The sequence below is a fragment of the Pundamilia nyererei genome, unplaced genomic scaffold (assembly GCF_000239375.1).
Source record: "Pundamilia nyererei isolate P.nyererei 1_Seehausen unplaced genomic scaffold, PunNye1.0 scaffold00060, whole genome shotgun sequence".
Taxonomy (NCBI): domain Eukaryota; kingdom Metazoa; phylum Chordata; class Actinopteri; order Cichliformes; family Cichlidae; genus Pundamilia; species Pundamilia nyererei.
The window spans coordinates 1676162-1699044 of NW_005187461.1; the positions used below are offsets into that span (position 1 = coordinate 1676162).

A 22883-nucleotide genomic window follows, 5' to 3' on the forward strand; every position below is an offset into this window, starting at 1 on the left:
GTTTTGTGGATATTATACATGGTTATGCTGAGGATATGTCGGCCAGTTTCCACTGGAAATGCCTTTTGGTTAAACTGTCAGCGAGGAATTTGCTTGTTTAAGTGAAAATACATTGATGGGGGTTTTTTTGCACTAATAAAGTTGTGGAGTTGTAAAGTATTTCGTATCAATTATATCGTCAGTTATATCGTTATCGCCAATTTTCAAATGTATATCGTGATAAATATTTTTGGTCATATCGCCCTGCTCTACTGGATATTTTAATAGTTGTAAGAGAAATTCAAGGCCACTTTGTTGTCATTGTTTTCTGAGGCTATACTCACAGAACAACAATGCTATGAACTAAATGCTGGGCTGGAGTCTATCCCAGCTGGCAGGGTCCACCCTGGACAGGTCACCAGTCTGTCAGCGAGAGACAGAAAACCTTTCATGCTCTCATTCACACCCGTGACCAATTTAGGATAAACAATTAACCTAACATGCACATCTTTGGACTGTGGGAGGAAGGCAGAGTACCAAGAGAGCGCCCGTGCAGGTATGGGGAGAATACACAAGCAAAATTGAGAATTTATCCTCTAAAGACCATGAATACGAAAACCAAATTTCACAGCATTAAATTCAAATTGATTCTTAATCCGTCTTGCTGAAATCTGCTTTGTATTTAATTAACAGTTAGTGGTTTACAAGAAGTCACACAAAGCATTGTGGGGAAAAAAAGTTTCCAAAAAATCCCAAACTTCCTCAGACCGCAAACGCTGTACAGGAAGTTGTGGCTGAAGCATTCAGTGCATCAGCAGGTCCTGCCGTGCCACAACCACACGACCGTTTGCTGAATGTTTTTTACTGGTTCAACCACCAGAATATTCTTTGTGTGCATTTTTACATGTTAGGACATCCACCAATGAAACGCTTTCTCAAGTTTAGTCTCCATTGCATGTTTACAGATATGCAGGTCTTTCTGTCTTATTTCCCCCTTTCTGTCCTCACCACAGTGAATGCAACATAAGAGCCAACATTTTTTAAATGAACTTCAGGAGTTTCGGTGCAGTAACAAAGATGCAGCGTGGCCATATTCTGGGCCCGATGACAGCGTGTAGGAGTCAGAGTAGCATCGTTTCTACTCAGCTGATTCCTATTACCCTGAATATGAACTCACTCCATCCAAGACGCATGCTTCGAGCAATTCTGTGGGGTTTTGTTGGAAAGAAAAGAAACATATCAGAACCCCTCATTAATCGTATTTTTAGAAACAAACGAATTTCTGCCAGGCTAGCTTATCTTGCAATTGTGGTGAGAGAGAAAATAACAATTTCTACCCTCACTGGCTATCTGTTGGAAAACGAGAACTTGGGAAAATTGAGATCCAATCTTTCTGTGGTTGAAAGTGAGCCGATCTTTCCGCGCTGGTGTGAAGGAGTCATGTTTTAAAAGAAGAATCGTCTTTCTTCCTTTTCTCTTTCTGGTACATTTGAAGGGAAATCTGAGAGATACTGTAATGAAGATTTCAAAAAGTTGTCACATTCACCGCACACTGGCAGCGCTCACACGTGGAATGTCAACAGACTCACACTGGAGCTAAAAATCTGTAACTGATAATCAGAAACATTCCTGCTAGAATATTCATTAGAGAAAGTGTGGAGCCACCAGGAGTGAGTAGGATACCTCCCACATGTCTCCTTCCTATCCTGCCAGCAGATTATGCAGTCTGGCAGTCGAAGGAAGGAAATGCAGGACCCAAGGTTCTTACCGTTGACAACAGAGTCGCACTGAAGAAAACCGTTACAGCTCTTTCATCTGTGCTTTTTTAAAACGAATTCTTTGCATTTTTAACTTGATTTAAATTTGCAATATATCTTTTTTAAATTTTTGTTCTAATATATTTGCGATAACTTTGAAGATAAGAATCATTACATATGTTAATGTCCATAAAATTTCAAGATCACAGAGTCTTTCAAGTCAAACGTGAAGGACTTTGACCCAGGAGATTGGGGTTCATGTTTGTTTGCATCTATGACTGCTGGGTTAGGATTAGGTTAGTTTTAGGAAAAGATCACAGCTTTGGTAAAAACAGACCTATGATTTTTTGGGTCTATTTTAATGCTTTCTAACACGTGTAAATGTTTACCACATGTTAGAAAAGCCCTGGCTGAGTGGAGAACTCTTTCCCGTTAAAGGACATTAAGTTAAAAAGACTTAATATGTAAAGTTTTATTTAACTGAATTTAACAGAACAGCACTGCAACCTAAAACTGACAGATTAAAGAGTTCTTCACATTTACACAAAAGAGCTTTAATTTTCTTCAACTGAATTGTTCGGGAATAGAGGAAACCTGACTCCAATATTATTTCTGCCTCACTTTTTCAGTCTGATACTTGGTGCTGGGAAAAGCAATCGAGGAATATGAATCTGTTGTGATGGAAAACCATATAAGAGCGGTGAGAATGAATCAAAGCAGCTAATCTGAAGGCCGTAACATAAATGATGAGTTGAAAAATGCTGGAAAGCTCTGTGTATCACAGAGTCAGGTGATAATTATGTGCACGTTTGTCGTTTTGGTTGCATTACACAGATTCGATCTATTCTAAACAGTGATTATGGCCCCTTTGAAAAACTAAATACATGAGTTTTAATGCATTATATTATTTTGTCTATCTTCACTGACTGTCAGCATGAACTCTGATGTCTCCATCCTGGCAACTACAAGCAACAAACAACCTACATTTGAATCCACTTCAAATGCTCCCCCTGAAACTGGTGAAGGGAGAAAAACCCTAAACTGCTTACCGAACGAGACCATCTGGAGACGCTGGATGATAGAAGCCGGGGGCCTAAAGGTTTTTGGGGGGGTAGCTGAAAGGAAGAGAGACGGAGGGAAAAAAGATGCAGAGAGAAACAGCAGCGTAGCTACATCTACGAAACCATGTCGTGAGTCCCTCTCTGCAGGCAGGACGATAATTACAGGGCGCAGGCTAAGAAACCCTGACTGGGGAAAAAAGTAGAGATATTCAGGCTGCTGGGTTGCCGCCCTTGGGCCCTCAAGATAACCACAATGCTAAGCAGCAATCCTACAGTATAGGCTATGAGAGTAGGGTTCAAGATCACTGCAGTGACACTGTGCCAAAGAAGAGACAGCTATGGACAAGCCTATACTGGGGCAGGTAGGTCAAAGTAGTCTGGTCTCCACCTCAGAGGCCAGATTAAGGTTGTCTACACGTCTCTGAAGTTAAACTTGAAGAAAACTTGAATTAATCTGAACTAAAAACAAATATTTAATAGTTTATTTTTCCTTCACCATATTTACTATAACATTTGGGTGGTGTCAACATGAGTCACCACCCAAACCTCACATAAACTGCCTCAGCAAAGCAGCTTTTGGTTCTGCCCTCAATCCCAACTTCTCTAATAAAACTTTCAGTGCGTGGAGCTGTACGATGACTCGCCGTTACCAACTGTCTGACCATTATAAATCACTGGCCATGCCCAGGGAGGCTGCGTCCTTCAGCGTGACCCACAACCTTCACACATCCTCACACAGTCAAATTGTACACCATAACACGAGGCTGGAAAAATGAGGTGGGTGCAGTTCATCACATCCATCAAACTCCTGACAGTGAACAATAATCCATAAAGCCAGTGTGTGTGTGTGTTGGGGGTGAAATATATCTTAAAAACAGTCCAGTGTTTACAGCTATTAAATGGAGAATTTGGCAGCTTTTTAAGCTTCATTAAAAACACCGTCACCTTGATTAACCTGCGCTCAACAGGTTTTTATAACCGAATAAAAGAATCCTGCAATCAAACCACGGAGGTCTTTTCATTATCACGCGAGTTCCTGGTGCACACGGCTTACAGAATATTGCACCAGTATTTCTCGTCTGACGTTTATCTGAGCTCTCCCATTCCTTCGCTCAGCCCTAACTGTAGATTGCAGCAGTGCTGATATTAACTACATGACGTATGATTCCCATTTTCCAGTACAGGTGTCAAAGCTGTGTATGTGCTAATGATGACTGTGTCCCAGGGAGGGAAAGGAAAAGCCCCCTCCCCGCGGGAATTTGGCCGTGGCGAGCAGGTCGCTCCTCCACGCTGTCATTCGTATCAAATGAGGGGCATTACCGGCTGCAGGGTCAGAAAACTGACTTGCATGGAATTATTTTATTTAGACTCTGGACAAAAATAATTAAACATGTGTAAACAAAAGTTTCCCCTCTCCTTTTAAATGTGAACTTCCTTGGTTACCGCCTTGGTTACCAGGCATAAAGTTATTAATGTGTAACCACTGAACACACATATGATAAGACGCATGTGACCGAGGCACTCCTGATACCATGAGAAGAATGAATTTGAAGAAAACAAAAAAAGCACTGCTACAAAGCAACTATGAATCCTCAGGTGTCTCTTCTATGGCATCTTTGTGCCCCCCAGGCATTTTATGCACACTGCAATCTTGAATTTTGATTTTAAATCACAAACTGATTTAAGTCTGGGCATTAGTTTCACAGCCAGCAGCAAAGGAGAAACACAATCTATCTTTTCACCGACAGGAATCAATGCCGCCTTGTGAAAAACAGCTATATTTATTTTGTTCTCCTCAGCTGTTTACCATAAAAAGTTCAATCGAAGCTATAAATCTTTATTTTGGGGCATGCCGTCGTTATATTCTGTAACTCTGGTGTCCTTTTAGTTTATGAAAAACAATATCTGAATGATGCATAAATTAGTGTCACAGTTTAAATAAATCCACTCTAAAGGCTGCAGGGTGTTTAGTAATGGCAAGCTCGAAGGCTGATTTATTGCCATTACAAATGTAGTATTTTCCATAATGACAGCATAAAGACATCATCTTTTTTCAAACCTAACCCAGCATTAGCAAGTCAGATCAGTTTGTGTGCCCAGGACTGTTGTACTTAAAATGATACAGCACCGCCGCACACACCCTTCCTCTCTCCTCCCGCCTCGCTCTCGGTGGAGCCCAGGGGGGGACAGGAGACGGCTGCTAATTGCAAGCCTGGAACACACGGTGTTAAAAACAGATAACGCTGGATGTGACAGATAGCCTGCAATAGAACAAGATGTCAGAGACAGAATACTGTACGTCAGAGCAAAACCCCGGCTGGGATGGGCGAATTCGGTCACTCATCTGTTTTACCAAAAAAGCCAGAAAAAATTTGGAGCCAAAATCCTGCGGTAATAAATAATTATTTTACAATTATGTTAACATCTCCTCATAGAATTATCAAGGTTTGGCGTCTGTATTACATTCAAACTTGGAGGGGCTATCCAACAGCCGGCTCTCACCTCTCCACCTTCCTATCATGTAAGTGTGTGAATCACCCGACCTAAGCACCAAGTGCAAAACGCACAGCAACACACAACTGTAAAAGAAAAAGTGTCACACTTTCAGCAAAAAAAAGAAAGAAAGAAAAAGACCAGGGGGGATGTGCTCAGCAGGAAATGTTCTATATCCAGAGCAGTGAGCAGAGATGTGCAGGAAATACACCACGTTCAGTGTTTGTACACTAAGCTGTATTCTCTGTGCGTGCTTTACTCTTTAAGACACATATAATAAATGCACAGCACTGCACAATATTCTGTTCAGAGAAAAAGCATCCCAGACTGACAACTATGAATACTGGCTGTAGTAATATTGATAGGATGTTGATACAGTGATAGGAGCATAAAATGTGCATGCAGCTGACCTACATCAAGGCAATGGATGGAGAGTAAGGAGCCGGAGGCACTGACAACCATTCAGCCATCAAATATCAAAAGGCCAGCTATGAGTAATGCATTTCCCTGCATAACAGCGACTGAGCCCACAAACCAATGAAATGGGTTACAACGTTGCCTCTTTTAAGTAAATGAATAAGAAAACGCTCTGCACACTCGTGCATGTGTGGAACTGCTGCAGAGATATGAGGCACATTTTTTTTCCTGTTGGGATCAATTGATTCCCCAGCACATCTCAAGACTTTGAGACTTTGAAGAAGTTATTTCTGAGGCCGCGCTGCCTGACTACACTTTTCAACTTACGGAAAAACAACAAGCTGTGATCCAAGACAGATCAGCTGTAACACGGGAATGTTGAAATATTAGCCCAAAGGAATTATCTTTCAAGGCAGCTGCCACACATGTCACAAACAAGCACGTGTCTGGACTGTGGACTCTGACAGTGACTTTCAAAGCAGTGGGACATTTCCATCACTCAGCTTCTCCTCAGAGCACAAACTACCGATACGTGATACCTGCCTTCAAGCGGACTGTTTGTAGTGATAGACACAACGCTCTGTTTTGATGCTGACGCAATGAAATGCCTCCTTCCTCCAAGTTGTAAATCATCGCTTCTCTACAGAACCGATGAGGTTTCCTGCTAGTGGATACAGCACCGTGCGTTTGGATGTCATTCATTCACTCAAGTACCTGTCATCGTAGCAGAAATCGGCGCCCAGAGTGTTGACATACAGGACCAGAGCCACGGCGCCGCACAGCAATTCTGCAAACATTTCTGCCTCGCACGCGCGCGGGGAAATACTAACAAAAACAAAACTAAACAAACTGGGAAATGAGAAAAAAATAAAGAAAATTAAAAAGATGCAAAGCGAGACACAGAGAAGCAGCGAGTCCCGGTTTCTAGTCCCTCTCAGTCCCCGTCTTTGTCAGGATGTCTCTGCGAAAACAAGTCCATTCTCTCCCCCCCATCATCCTCGCTGAAGTGCGCAAAGTGGATAATCCATAGGTGGCTTTCTTTCTAACCCATGTTGGGTCTGAGCCCGAGAGCTTTTTATCCCGCTGAGAGTTGGGCAGGAAATAAAACACGAGCAGCGTTTCGTGGATCTGTGACAACACACGCAGCACGCCTCCCTGACACAGAGGAGGATCAGCCTCTGATGCTCAGCGGCCGCTGCTGGCTAAACGTAGCGATTGAGACAGAGGTCAAGTCAGACAGTCTGGAATTGTCCAACATCCGAGTAGACTTTCAAAATAAACTTTGCAGTGAGCAGCGCGAACAAAAACAGGTGTCCAAGTGCATCTAAAGGTTGACAAAAGAACACGGTAGCCTTATTTAATGAAAGTCCTGCGATGTAGTGTGAGGATGTAGATGAGCAGATAAAACAAGGCGTAAAAGACACATAACTGCTTTTTGACCACACATGAGGTTCATTTTAACAAAGCTTTATATTATTCAGTGAGCTCCCCCATATAGGATTTTTATATATACTCTTTTAATAATTAATATTTAGTTTTCTAATATAACTTCATTTCTGTCAAACCTTAAGACTTAATATGGACGATTAATCTACTTCACTTCCGCTCCAAACCTTCGCATTTCTGCAAACTTGACGCAGCTATGCTCCTAACACATGTGGTTTGAGAGAACCCGAGCGCATGCGCACCTCCCCTCCTCTAGAAAGGGGATAAATCACACTAGGTGGGGCTGAGAACCGCTGGTAGGGGTCACTTAATACCGCTAAGAGTAGTCCATAATGTCAAGGTGGTCCTTAGAGTGGAGTTCGAGGGTATGCTTCATGAACGAATATCATATTAAATTTCATAAAACCTGTCACTGTAATCTGTGGCGCTCATCTAACATCTACAAAAGACAATAACATATAATATATTTGCTGGCTAGAGCTATTATTGCTTACGTAGGAGAATTAATAATTAAAGAAACACAGGCTTGCTTGGCTGTAAGAAATATTTCCCTCTACTTTAAATGTGGCTTCAGTTTGCTGCACATGTAGACATACAGGGAGCAGCAGCTGAAGCAGACGCACACATCCTGTGCGCTTGCCTTGATGACGATTCTTATGACAGAAAAAATAACAGTTACTTATTAAAAGCTACATTTTTGTAATTTATGTCAGTCCAATGACAAGATGGTGTGAGAGCAGAGATCACTTTGACCTAAAAGACTGACTTTCTTGGATAAATGATGACGGGAAAATCTTTTCCTGCTTTTGATGTGAAGAGCAGATTATATGTTTACCACCCTGAACAATGAGTCGCCACAGTGTGTTTTCAGGAACTTCTTTCTCCTCAACAAGGGTCGGAAAAGTTGTAAAGCTGGGCCCAAAGGGACCACTAGAGGGCCCTTAGGCCAAGAATATCTGTGAGAAGACTAAACAAGGTAAATTATTTCAGCCTCTAATATACAACTGAATGCATTGTCCTTAGCTAAATACCGAACATTTCCGATGATTTTCCCGTGATTGCACAAAATTGCCACTTTAGAAGTGAACAAGCAAAACAAAGCTGGGTGTTCTTTTTCATGATGAGTAAATTCAGTGTCTGGTAATTATTAAACTTTCCCAGACTTAGTCTTTTATTATCACTTTTACATGGCCAGCGTGTTTCTACATTTCCAAAAACAATACATTGCATTTCGAAATTAAAATGATCATCACGACCGTTAACATGATTCTTGGACTTCCTTTAAGAGTATATTGCACAACACAAGGAGGTATTAGACCAGCGGCAAAGAAAGAAGAGAAGAAAAGAATAATTGCAAAAGTGTTGCAGACAAAGTCAGTAGTCTGGCGACTGCTGTTGATTCAAGGTTGTTTCAATAGGCAAGCCCCATCTGTCAGGGCAGCATTTCAATGTAGCCTTTCACAGGACAGCAGCAGGACACTGTGATGTAATACATTTCAGGAATTAATTAGTCTGATCAAAGTTTTTCTGTTTTTTGGCTTAGAGTCTACATTTCTCTGTTGACTGATTATTCATGCTCCTTTTTATTTATTTATTTTCATCAGGTCCATAAATACATTTATTTTCAGGTTCAAAGCGCATAGATTACTTACCACACCTCTGATCACTGGATCCTTAAATAAAATTCATAATATATCATTATGAACATAACCCACTTGATATATATATATATATATATATATATATACATATATATATACACATATATATACACATATATATATGTATATATATGATGGTTAGTTCTCAGAGTCACACATATAAATGTTTCACCAAAGTTAAAACATGTGCGTCTGGGGGTGAATGAGAGAAAGAAGAGTGTCCTGGCAGGGTGGAGGGAGCGGGAGTGTTGCCCGATGTATGACAGAAGAAGACCTCCCTGTACGGATCCTGGACGGTAAAAGAAATTACAAGGACACGACTAATAGTAGGTTGAACGCCACATCTGAGCCGCAAATCGCCCGTGCATGGAATGAAAATAATGATGCAAACGTGAGCATGTTAAAGCAGAAAGTGACACTAAATGCAGGCTTTCTGAAGTATGGCTTTGCATGAAGCCAAGCAGCTTAATCCACTTTGTGGACGGTTTGGAGGAATATGCATTCTGCACAATATCAAATAAGAAAACATTTAATATCAGCAGAATGTAATAAATGTTATCTTGACCAGGGTTAGGAATGTGAACTTTCTTTTATTCCTCGTGCGTTCTCCCACTTTTGTCTGCAGGATATCAGACCTCAGCTTTTTAGCAATCAGGGACAACATGACATCATTAGTTCGAGATACGAGCTCCGAATATCATCTCGACACTGCTTACTCAGCAGTAAACTATCTTGAGCAAATTACTTTTCGCTTGAGAGCTGATGGTGGAAGCATCAGTGGAAACATAATGCTGAGTGGAGGTAAAAAAAAGGAAGGTGTCCATCAAATGAAGAGGAGTGGCATTTCAATTAATATAATTTGTTGTTCTCTTTTTCACTGGAGAGTTTGCAAGTCTGTCCACACGACAGGCTCATTAACTCTGACTCAAACTGAGGAGAAGGGAGTTTGATGGACTTTCTCCAGTGGATGGTGTCGTATTGAGCGCTGGTCTTGGGAGATTTAAGGCGCCTGCTCGTGTGATGTCAGGAAGATTAGACTGAACTGCTTCTAAATATGGCGATAACAGTTCTCTCACATAGATTCTCTCTCCAACACATTTTCGTGGGGCGCTGGTACATAGACAGAAACAGATCCAATTTAAAAAGCAATTAAATTGTGAGCAGAGAAGAAAGCACTTTCTATTATCTTTAGGACAAACTTGCCCAAATCAGAGGTACATAACCTCAGGTTCTTTAACTGTGTTTTGAAGATCTGCACTACCTTTTTCTCAACAAGTATCCACAACCAACTTAGGAATCCATCCACATACTCTGCATCTTCCTTTGAACCGCGATGCCTCCTGCAGTGTCAGGCGTGCTGCTCTTCTCTTTTTCTCTCAAGTTTAAGTAGAGAAGGAAAGTCTTGATCTCTGGCGAAGAAGGGATTTTTTTTTCCTTAAAGCCAGAAATCTTTCTGAGAAAGATTCGTGTGATTTTCTATGTGAAAATTAAAACAAGCTATAGAAGAATAACTGATTTTAAAAAATGTGCATGCATATTACAAGTCGTCTCTGCTAATGATGTAAAAGCTGGCAAGAATATGTTTGCATTGTTAACATTTCATAGACTTTAAGCATAAAAACATCTGCCACAACAACAGAAATGGTTTAAAGCCAACATGGAAAAGGAGACGGGATTTTTATGGCCCAAAGACATAAAGGAAGGAGAACAATAAAAACTGTCTACAAGAACAGAAAACCAGAGAATGATGGAGAAAATGAACCATTCCCATGGTTTACTGTAACACTGTGAAATGTATAATATTAAATGTCTTCTTGAATTTTTCTTATCATTAGCAACGGTGGCTTTGGTAACTTCCCTTTCTTCTTGTTTAGGAACCAAATTCTCCACAGGAGCAGATGCCAGAACAGCAGCAGCCTGCTCTAGCTTTCAAAAAAGGAAAAAGAAAAACAATAGATCCTCGAATAAAGTTAAGCCCAGGCTGAGCTTAGCCAAGATCTTCCATCTGTTTATGCTATACAGACATAGGCATTGTCAGAGGAATGCTGTGGCTTTTTTGTGGATGCCATTTTTCCTGTTAACTCAACCCAAGGAAAGTGGACAACTGCAACTGATCAGGAGATCACTGCGGTGGCGGTGGTATACAGATTACCGTGCCAGGCCGTACGTGTGCTGCCAGCAGCACGCCGCCCGTGTTCTTTTCAGCACAGGCACAGAGGCGCTCCTTCTCATGTGCATAATGAAATTACCCGCAGCAAGGTCTTTCCACGGATGAATCAACATCTCCACTCCAGAGAAAATCACTGAAACCTTCGTTATTCCTAACCTCTGCCTCGATAATGGCTGGTACTGGACCGACTCCACTGAACAATATAACTGTGGGTCGTGTTTAATCTTTAAAAGCTGCAAAAATGAACATTTATGTCTTTCTATGGCACAGAAATGATCTTCTGCTTGAGCAATCTTGTAATATTGTCTCTTGATATTGTCCTTAGGATACTTCAACAACCAGACATGGTTTAAAACTGTTTAATAGACCCTGATCCTTAACAAAGTCTCAACAAATAAGTGAACGAAAGCACCATAAGGAATATTTAAAATTATACAGAAAAAGGAAGAAATGGTTTGTAGAACAGGACGAAGGAGCATGAGAAGCTTCAGAAGTAACAAAGTCTCAGAGAAGAGCTCGAGAAGATGTGGAGGGTGAAGGTAACAGTGGTCCCAGTGGTAATCGGAGCACTAGGTGCACTAGGTCCGGTGACTCCCAAGCTTGGCACGGGGCTCCAGCAGATCCCGGGAACAACATCGGAGATCTCTGTCCAGAACAGAGCAGTCCTAGGGACAGCTAGGATACTGCCCAGGACCCTCAGGCTCCCAGGCCTTTACCAGGGGCCTAAACCAATTAGAACACTTTAAAAACAAACCTTTTAAATCTGGATGCATGTTAGGTTCATTTAAAATGTGCAGGTGTGAAGCAGATAAAACTTTGAATTCTCAGTAAGAGTCCAAATATATAAATGTATAGTATTAAAATATATAAAATATGCATGTTTGCCTTTCTTCTTAGCTGTGTTTCGTTGTTCTTATTTTACTGATACTTTCACTAGTATCTGGCAAGGTACAAAAAACTACCAGAGTGCAAACACATGCAGCTTATTATTGGGATTCCAGCCTTGAGGGCACGTTACTTAATTTTCTGAAGGTGTCAAACATGCAAACGTTTTTATGTTTGGGGATTTTCTCGACACTGGGGTTGTAGGTTTAAAATGTGTATTTGTTTGTGAATCCTGCCGGAGCATGTATGCATACTACTGATTATTGATTATATTATCATCTTTGAGTCTAGTATCCTGAATATGTACAATATTTGATTAGATATATTATATAAAAGTGCACCTTTTGGCCTCAGGACTGCATATAGAGAGGAATGTGCAGGTAAATCTGGTGCAAGGACATTTTTCTCTTATATCTTTGTTGTTGTTTTTTAATGGCATGAAAAAAGAAAAATAAAGAATCATTTTAACCATTTAAAGATTTTCCAGTGAAATCTGTCACCCAAATCCTATAAACATGTCACGAGAGGATGTTTATAATCTTTTTATTGAAGACACAGCTGAATCTGTCGCAACAACCTGAGCTATGAATCCCAGGACTGTAGTTGTGTTGTTCCACTGCGAGTGTCTAGATGTGTTGCACATGTATATAAACCAGTGTGTCTGTTTAAAGGAGCGTGTGTTTATTTCAGGGTTTTTTTCCCCAAGTGTAACATTTGATCCTCAGCCTGAGTGCCTCTGATGAGAACCACAGCTGATCGGAGCTAATGTGTTCAGCAGAGGATTGAAGAAGAAAACCGAGTCGAAGATTCCTTCAAACGTCAGCTCAGGTCTCTTCTGCCTGCAGTCTCTCTGCTCTCTGTATCTGCTAAATGCACGGCAGAGGAGGCCAAACTATGAATAAACGTCTTGGTGATGACAAGGAATTCTGTGTTTTCTGATGTCTTGAGACTTACATAGAATTACATGGTGGTTGGTCGCGAGTCTCTCGGCTCGTCTGCAGTTAAGGAGACGTTTGAATGAGGGAACATGGATGCAAACAACCAGAAGGAAAAAAGGAAACATGTTCGTGAATATGACACTGGCCAATTACTTAAACAGCACAAAAAAACCCCCCCATGCCCAAATAAATTTGGACATAATTCGCAAAAGGAAAAGTGCAGAAATTAGTCATTATTAATGTCCCTGCAGCCCATAAAACCATGACAAATACAAAGCACTTAAAACTTAGGGCATTTAAAATTGTGGACTTTGGATTGTTGATCTTGAAGTTTCTTAACTAATAAAAAATTCCACACAAAGCTCCTTTATTTGGTGTATTTGAAGTGTTTGTTGACACTTTGTAGACTTTCTGAGGTTATAAAATACAATCATGCGCAAAAAGTCTTAAGTCACCTGATTTTGTATATGTTTCAAGGCTATGGGAAATAGGTGCTACAATGTTTTCATTAAAATTTGCACAAACATGAAAATACAGCATGTGAGGCAAAAACTGAGTTTTAAAAAAATGTGTTTATCATTCTAACAAGTTTAAAAGTTTGGTATGACCACCTTCATTTTTCAGCACAGCCTGAACTCTCCTTGGCAAGCTTTCTCAGAATTTCTTTAATTAGCCTTCACAAATAGTCCTCTGGGCTTCAAGACTCTTCTTTAAACTGTGGTAGAGCCTCCACCCTGTTTCACAGATGGCTATACTCACTGTTGTACTTTCCCTAACTTCTCTGCACATATTGACAGCTAATTAAACCAAAAAGTTCAAATTTTATTTCATCAATCCATCAGACTCGTTGCAGCTGATTTCACTGCAGTTCTTGTGTAATTTGGTGTACCTCAGCCTTTTTTCTTGCTTCTGTTCTTTAAGAATGCCTTCTTGACAGCGACCCTTTTATTGCAGTCATTTCTGATGATTCAGTGAAGGCCCCGACACATCTCTCAGCTTCTGTTCTTTGGTGGATTTTTGACTTTCAGATACTGTTCATCTAGAAACTGTGCATTTTTTAGGCCTGACACGCCTTCTTTTTTCCACCACTTGTGCATTTTCCTCATTTCTTTTAAGGACACGCTACACATCACATCAACATATGCAAGTTTTTAAGTAATGGCTCTTTGGGAATCACCTTGTCAATGAGCAGTGTTGGTCAAGTTACTTGAAAAAAGTAATCAGTAACTAATTACTGATTACTTCCCCCCCAAAAGTAATCCCGTTACTTTACTGATTACTTATTTTCAAAAGTAATTAATTACTTAGTTACTTAGTTACTTTTTAAAAATATGATTTACAACCTGAAGAGGTGATAAAGCGATAGATCTTTCAGCCCAATTCTACTTTTTCTGCATAATCCATCATACAAAATGTAATCAAATGGAAAAGTCTCTTTTTAAAATTTGTTTTATTAGTTTTAATCTTTTAACTTTATGCATCAAGCAAAAATCTGCAACATTCTCTGACTGGAAGAAATTAGTTTAATATTTAAACCTATTTTCTGCACATTCCAGCACATAAAATAAAATAAAATAAGTTTTTTGTGTGTTTACACTCAGTCTTTCAAATAGATGCAAGTAAAACACAGCAGAAAATAAATAAAGTCAAAGACTCAGCGGTCCTGTTGCTCTATTTTCACCTGTAAAGCAGGAGTGGCGTAGGCGGAGGTTTACCCTGGTGCAGGTGTGCTGCGGTCAGTGGAAGAATCTGCGAGTTTCTCTGTGAGTTTCCCATTACGTCGTAGCTACTCGGTGCTTGTTGGAAGTTTAGGGGTTTTTTCGCTGTAAAAAGAAGTTTTCTTCCCACGCACAGCGGACACTAATGTTTTTGTCACTTTTTATGGAATCAAACTCAAAGTAAGGTCAGTACTTCCACGCTTTAAACGCTGCACGCTCATACTCTCTCTGCACTCGATATGTGATCCGTTGTTGATCTGCACACAGCTGTTGTCACTAACGTCGCACTCGCTTACGTCACTGTCGTGAGACATTCTCGCAAAAAAATCACGGTTTTAGTAACGCAGCGTTCCTACGGGAAAGTAACGGTAATCTCATTACCGTTTTTGCAATAGTAATCCCTTACCTTACTCGTTACTTGAAAAAAGTAAGCGAATTACAGTAACGCGTTACATGTACTGCGTTACACATCTCTGTCAATGAGTGGAAAACAAACAAAAAAAATAAATAAACAAACAAATGATTTAATAAAGTATATTATCTTTGACATTTTTATAAAGCTCAACTAAAGTAATGGGAACATATTGTTATTATTATGGTTTATTACTATGGCTGCTATGGTAGCTGGGATAGGCTCCAGCCCCCCTGCCACCCTGATAAGGATAAACAGCAGAGAATAGATGGTTGGTATTATTGCTATTATTAATTATTGTTGTTGTTGTTGAGACTGTCTGATGGTAACACATGAAATCTGTTTTTGTGTAGTTGCTACTGTCACATACGAAGATGTGAAGCCAAGATGAACCTTCACGAGCTGGTGAGGTAATGACGGCAACTCGTCACTCTCTGAAAGTGACCCATGATTGTTATTGTCAGCTGTCCAAGTCAGTCCTCTCTGTGAGATATTTTGATGAGGCCTCACTGTTTTGGGCAGACCTCAGAAGTGGAGCCTTTTTGGAGGATGCTGGCCTGACAGCTGCCTGTTTGGCAACTTTTATTTCGCCTCTGTGCAGCCCTTGAGGACAGCCTGGCTGTTTGTTGTCAAGTTTGGAGAGACTGCAGAGTTTCACTGTGTTCCCATCGAGTGGTAGGGGATAAGGGATGGTGTGGTGCTGCAATCCGTGTTCTCATGTCCTCAGAATTCACTTGATGAATGTATGTTTAGATTCTTCTGTATCTAGAGCAGCATTATGACTTCTGGAAAACCATATCCCAGAAAATCTCCAAAACACCTAGTATCTGCTTTTAACCTGAAAGTTTCTCTTTTTCAAACACATGATTTTGATATTAGCTCAAAGTAGCTATAAGCAGTCAGACAGACAATATCGCAGAAACTGTAAAAGGTAAAATCATTTAAACGAGTTCCTGGAAGATGTTCTTGGGAAATAAGAATCTATTGTCAATAGACAGTCCAATAATTTTATCAAGATGTTCTTCTGATTGTCATCAGCACAGACATCCAGCTAAGACTGCAATCTCTGCACATAAAATGAGAATGTGAAGCACTCAGAGGGGTCTCGTGATGTGCTCTGCATCAGCAACACCATCTCTGTCAGTTTGCTCCTGTGCTGTAAACATGCGCTATGATTTATGGCGCAGCGAACACATAGTCGGGAATGACTAGTCACTGAATTCTAATGTGCCCAAGCAAAGCCGTGCATGCAAATGTCTTCCTCCTCTCGCCTTTGCCAACACACTTGTCGCCCTATTTCTCCTTCATCCTCCTCTCCCTCTATTTCTCTTCTGTGCCCACTCTCCTGCTCTTGCTGTCGCTCTGACTTACTTTCATGCTTTCTCTCAGGAGACGGCACTCAGTCGACAAAATGTTCAGCATGCTTTTTACGTAGTGGAAGACAACACATAAGTTAGGCTAAGGCAAGTTCCTCCAGTTTCTTTGTCCTTATTTCTACTGCGTTCTTTTCTTCTCGGCTCAAGTATAGAATTCAGAGCCAGGAATTCACATGGTGCTTCAGTGTTTAAGTGGTGCCACACACCAGGATATTAGGATGGATTGATCTGAAGCAGACGTGCGGTACCCACTGTTTAGGACTGAAAGAAATGCACTTCTGCTGTCATTTGTCCATATAATGTGGTTTCGGTGATTATGTGTTATTATACTTCAGAGAAAACCAACATCTTTTTTTGGTAATAATGTCTATTACATATATGATGCAACAAAGACGAATGCTTTTAGAGACAAACAAGTGGGATCAAATAAATACAAATGTTTTTTAAAAACACTTAATAAGTTTCATGTGTGTTTGGGCTAGAACTGAGATTTAGTGACACTGCGCAGAGCTCGTCCCTGTCACGATGCCATGAAGCTTCATTTACCCGAAGCTTGATCGAAAAAGACATGCTATGTTTGGATTTGTTGTTCAGAGATCAAGGCGCCAACGAGGGTCGAGATACATGAAAGCGATAAAAGAACATACTGCATTGGTTTAAAAATATGTCCTGAATGCAACTGATCTAAACCCTGTAATAACTAAACTCCAGTCTACGGTGCATTTTCTAAAACAAGCTAAGCACAACAAGCACTCGGGCACTCGCTGCTCTCATGTTTGCCAGCAAGGCCAAGAGATGACAGATACTAAACAAAGGCTGGCTGCTCAAAACACCACAACACCACAAACAACTTCGACATATTTTCCATCAAATGTAATGAAATTGGATTTAAATGTCGCATGTACACAAGAACATCTGCCGGGCCTTACGTAGATGGATCTGACTGTGAGGCAATTTGGGTCGATGTGCCAATGAAAAACATGAATGATGTTTATTCTTTTCTTTTTTTTTTTATCTCTGCCCCTCACTCTTTGGGCGTGTCAGACAAATGGAACTGAATTGTTACAGAAGACTGTTTTCTACTGACAAAGAATAAGATGCAGTAGGAGTTGTTTGCTGCTGATTAGCATTATTTCCAGTCTCAAAAAACCAACCAGCCCTCATTTTTCAGGAATTGGGCTAAAAGCTAAAGCCAACATGGAAGTGCCAAATCATGCAGTTCCTCAAATAGCCACTTGAGGTAGAATGGCTATTGACTCCCATCCATCCTTTTTCAGGGTTGCAGGGGGGCTGAAGCCTATCCAAGCTGTCTTAGGACAAGAGGCAGGTTGCACCCTGGACAGGTCACTAGTCTGTCACAGGGCTAACACATAGACACAGACAACAACACTTATGGGCAATTTAGTTACCAGGTAACCTAACCCCACTAACTGCATGTCTTTGGACTGTGGGAGGAAGCAGGAATACCCAGAGACAACCCACACAAACACGGGGAGAACATAAAAACTCAGCACAGAAAAACCAGCCTGATGGCGGAAGTGAACTCAGGACCTTCTTGCTGGGAGGCACCAGTGCTAACCTATTGTCTCCCATAGTATTACAATACTCAACTTTGGAGTAAAAATAGAAACATTTACATTCGGATACAAAAATATCTCTGGTCTTCGTGGCTAATTTCATGTTGTAGTATTTTATTTCTAGTACTTTACTTCTGTCACTTAGTTCTTATTTCTAGCCATCTGTCTGTTTTATATTACAGATGTACAATGATAACCACGCTTGCTAGCATCTACTGATAATTTAGTGCACTATTATCTTGTCCAAATATGGTGACTTTTGGCTCCACAAAAACAAAATGATCATAATCGTAAAACTGAGTTTATACAAAGAAAAAATGTGTAATGAAGGCTACAGTGACCTTTTGTACACAGAGTCTATGAATATTCCTGCAGAGCAGATATTAGAGTGCACTGTGTTTACCAGTTTACTGATGCGGTCGATCCAATCACCCATTACTGTAAATCAGAAATGAATAAGTAAGAGTTTCTGAGTGCACACAGTGTATGCACAAACCTGCTCGTTGCCAAAACCCTGGAGATAATAAGAGGAGAGAAATGGCGCCAAGTCCAATCTGAAATTACAGAGCGCTCCGATACAGCATCTCAGTGGCCTCGTATCACGAGTAATGACCGTGGGTGAAATCTTTCCACATGCATAATGATGTCTTTTGTCCTGCGCAGTTCTTTGGGTGCTGTGATATTTCAAACTGTTTATATCATCAACTTAGATTACACGGACCCTCTGCTCTGCAATTCCACCACACTTCCCTGTGATATAGGATACAGTGTCACTGAGGCTCTAATGGACTCTTTAATCTGCACATCTTTTCAACACAGCTGCCACACGCAGCAGACATGGGTGGGGACAGATGTGGAGGATGTCGAGGAAAATATTTTGGCTGGTGATAAACAGTGGCTTGGTCGTGTTTGGATATTTTTCCTCAACATTTCAGTTTTCAAGGAGATTGCGTTGGGCAGGTCCGTGTGTTTATTTGAGCTCTTTTCTGTTCTGGACATCTGGAAGCGATTCAAAAAACGATTTCTTTTCTTTGTTGTGTCCAATCAAATGTGGGCACGTGAGCTAGTTTTCTGTTTTTCAATGCTTTTAATTGGCTGTCCTGGGTTTTCTATGACACACATATGTCTAATTTAACACACCAGCTTATTGCTGAGTATTAATGCTGAGTTCTAATAAAGAAATTCAAATGCTCATCCCGAGTTGTCATCTTAGTTAATCATTAAATTTTTCCCGCTACTCAGTAGGAAACGCTGTGTCCTCACAAATCGAGAGCAAAGTAGATTCGTTTCCCATAAAATATCCTTATTGCCTTGAAATTCAGACTTTGACATGACACATGTGTAAACACTGCCTCTTTTATCATAGTTAGATAACATAATGTCTTGGTGGTCCAAACGGAAGTGACAGTCAAATCAATTAATCCTAGTGACTCCAAGAGGGTCTGATGGGAAACAGTCTCAATGCATCGATCTGCTTCTGTTCCCTCGATTGAAAAAAACAAGAGAAAATGGTCAACACATTTATACAAAAGCAAACACAGAGGTAACGAAGCGCACAGTGTTTCTGAGTAACAGAGAAACACAATCTTTGGTTCTCGTGTAATCTGAGCGGTCATTAATAAAACTGCTGTAAATGTCAGACTGTAAAGGTCCAAGTGTTGCTAAGCCATCACTTATTGGATTGTCATGAACACTAATGGTAGACTTTGAATCGCAGGCTGTGGTTTGATGAAGGCAATAGCAGGTTAATTATTACGATGATGATCAGAAGTTTTTTTTAAGCAACCTTTTGTCCTTGCTGCAATCATTTAATGCAGGTTACACAAAGTTCAGCTGAACAAATTGCTTTCATAACGGGAGAAGAGCAGAGAGTCGTGAATAAACAAAACGCTCTCCAAAGTCAATGTGAGCAAAGCAGGAAGAAACTTCCTGTACTGGAACCCCAGTTAAAATAATTTAAGCGAGCACTGATATCCTAAAAATGATCTGAATTTTAAAAAAGGAAATAAAATGGGAAAAAAAAGGAAATTAGCAATGACAGTAACCTGTTGAACTTGACTTATTATTACAGTATATTATATGACAAATCTAATTAAAACAATTCCAGAGATGATGAGTATAAATTCATGAATAAAGACATATATCGATATGGACTCAGAAATATAGTTCATAGGGTCCATCTAGCACTGGGTTTCACCCTCCTTTTGCCTTCAGAACTTCCTTCATTCTTCTTGGCGTAGATTTAACAAGGTGCTGGAAACTTTCCTCACAGATTATGGCCGTGTTGACATGATGGCGTTATACATTTGCTGCAGATCTGCTGCACATTCATGATTTGAATCTCCTGCTACACAACCTTTCTGAGGTGCTACTGGAGTTAGCTCTGGTGACTGTGAAGGCCATTTGAGTACAATAAACACAATGTCACGTCCAAGAAACCAGTTTGAGATGATTTGAGGTGTACCAAGAAAAATATCTCCCCATACAATTTCCCCACCACTAGGAACCACTGATGCAACGCAGAATGAGTCATACAGTCATGTTGTTTACAGTAAATGGTGACGCTGCCATTTGAACGAGAGCAAAAGTCTTGACTAACCATGCAACAATGTTCAAGCTTTCTCTTATCCAATTTTGGCAAACCCACACAAGCCTGCACCACATTCCCGTCCTTTCCTCACAGGAATTCTTCTTGCGGTCCTCTGCTGCTATGGCCCACTTACTTAAAAGTTCAACATATTGTACATTCAGAGATACTTTTCTGCGTATCCTTGGTTGTAATGAGTGGCTGTTTGAGTGGCTGTTGCCTTCCTCTCAGTCTAAGCAGTCTGGCTATTCTCCTGCGAGGCTTTTTAACCCAAAGAACTGCTGCACTATGGATTTCTTTTAGGCCACTCTCATTACCAGGAAAATCTTGACCTCAACAACCATGCCACATTCAGTTTGATTTAAATCGCATTTGTCTCCACTTTGATACCCGATTCCAACTTCAGGTCATCTTAACTATGTCTACACGCCTAAACGCACCAGTTTCTGTCATGTGATAAGTTCATTAGATATTAGCACACATATAAGCAGTTGAACAGGTGTAACGAAAGAAGTGGGTGAGATATATATTATACATATAAATATAACAGGCTATGTAGTGCTATACAGAAAGTCAGTAGAATATATCAAAAGAAAAGAAATACATGATAGTGAAATTATACTACACTAGTACATCATAGGATTATTACTACAAGCGTAGCATGATGTATTGTTCTATTGTGGTAGGGTGACGGCCGCTACTGTTTATGCTACTACTCTCATGGCTCCATTCATTATGCATCATTTTGGTGATACATAATGAATGGGACAAGATGCAAAAGGTAAATGCAAATTGTCCACATTTTAGCCGTGCAATCAAACCATCTTTTCAGAGAGCTGCCCTCACATAACCCTGGGCTTCTTCTTTGCCATTTGTCTCAGCACTTCATGCTGTTGAGCATCATCTAAACACAGGTCAGTTGCAATAATATCTTGATAAACAAGTATAAAGAACCCTTTGTTTTTATTTTAAGAAAGAGAGGGGAGCGTTTGTGTGGAGTCGTGGAAATGCATGCTATTCTAGAACCCTTTGGCATCTGTCGATACCTTTAATTAGTAAATATATTCATAATGTGTTTAAGATGCTGAAGAAAACCTCTGGGAACCAGGGAGTCTATTTTTTCTATTTGTACAGTGAGTTCTTCCCTTTGCACTTCCCATGAAGGGCCTTTTTTGGATTCAGCACAAGTTGTTAAGGGCATCTATTCCAATACTCAGACTTGTTTTTTTACTCTATGTAGGAAGTGATTTATTTACAGCTGTTAGACACATGATGACAGCAGCCATTGTATAGCTGCATGCTTTCTGTAAGCATCACACAAAGCATGTGGAGTGGAAGAACAGCCGTACAAACAACAGGATGTGACAATGCAATGCCCCGAGTGGCCCTCTTTCTCTCGGCTTTAAACCAACATGCGAACATCTTGAAGCGCTTAATCAGATCAAGGCCTCCTTTTTCCCCTCATGTAGCCTCTCTCCTTTAGAAGTGGTGGGCAGCCCGGAGTGAACATACTCCACCCATATGCAGTATCCCAAAAAGTGAGGATTGAGGTCCGTGAGAGTCCAATTAGCCCCTGGCTAAATCTTTTGACGATGATGGTTTTTCCGTGGGGCAGAAACGCAGACAGATATATTTTTCAGAAATATGTTTTGACCTTTACTTAAGAGTAAATAGGTAATTATATTTTTGATTGGACAGCCCATACAGTATCAGTAATTCTAGAGTCTGATGAAGCTCTAGGCAACAATTTACAGTAGTGTCCCTTCAACCAGCATTCATCACCGTTCTAAACAATCTGACACCAACAATAAGAACCGTAGTCGTATAAAAGCACGGGCAAAACACGAGAAATAGCAGAGACCATGTTTACTTCTCTAACAATGCCTAAAACCAAGCTGCTGTAGTTTAACGACTAGTATAACTACCAGGAAGGACTCCTTCAACCTTAATTCTAACAAGTGGCCAAAATGAGCCTTTAGCACAAACCAATAAATGGTTCTGTGGCAGATGTCTCCATTTTATACAGTGATCCAGTAAAATTCACACCTGAAAAACTAAGATGAAGCTTTACATTATAAAGGATTTATTTCCCTTTCACTGCCAAACCGTTCTTTCACAGTTTCATGTGTTGCCAGAAGACGGGACGAGAATCACAAATCAGGAGTTTCGTGGTAAGTTTGGGGTCACACGGAGACGCACTCTTTGCAGTGTAGTAGCAGAGATCGCAGATTTCTCTTACATCCCTCACATTCACATTACAAAGCCACTGTTCATCCATAAATCTCACCATCTGCAGCCCATCTTCACACTCAAACACACAAGCCCAAAACCATGATATCACTCCTGTCTATCTCATACTATAAAACTTGGGTTCATCTGCACACACACACACACACACACACACAC

General features: G+C 40.5%; 1 protein-coding gene across 1 annotated transcript in view; it reads right to left on the reverse strand.

Annotated features, from left to right (window-relative positions):
• tmtc2b (transmembrane O-mannosyltransferase targeting cadherins 2b) overlaps nucleotides 1-6903 on the reverse strand; it is an 81872-nt gene extending 74969 nt beyond the window's left edge. The window contains exon 1 of the mRNA XM_005734796.1: nucleotides 6422-6903. Coding sequence (XP_005734853.1) covers nucleotides 6422-6504 — 83 coding nt within the window. The 5' untranslated portion in view covers nucleotides 6505-6903. The remainder of the gene's footprint in view (nucleotides 1-6421) is intronic.
• Between the last annotated feature and the right edge of the window lie 15980 nt (nucleotides 6904-22883).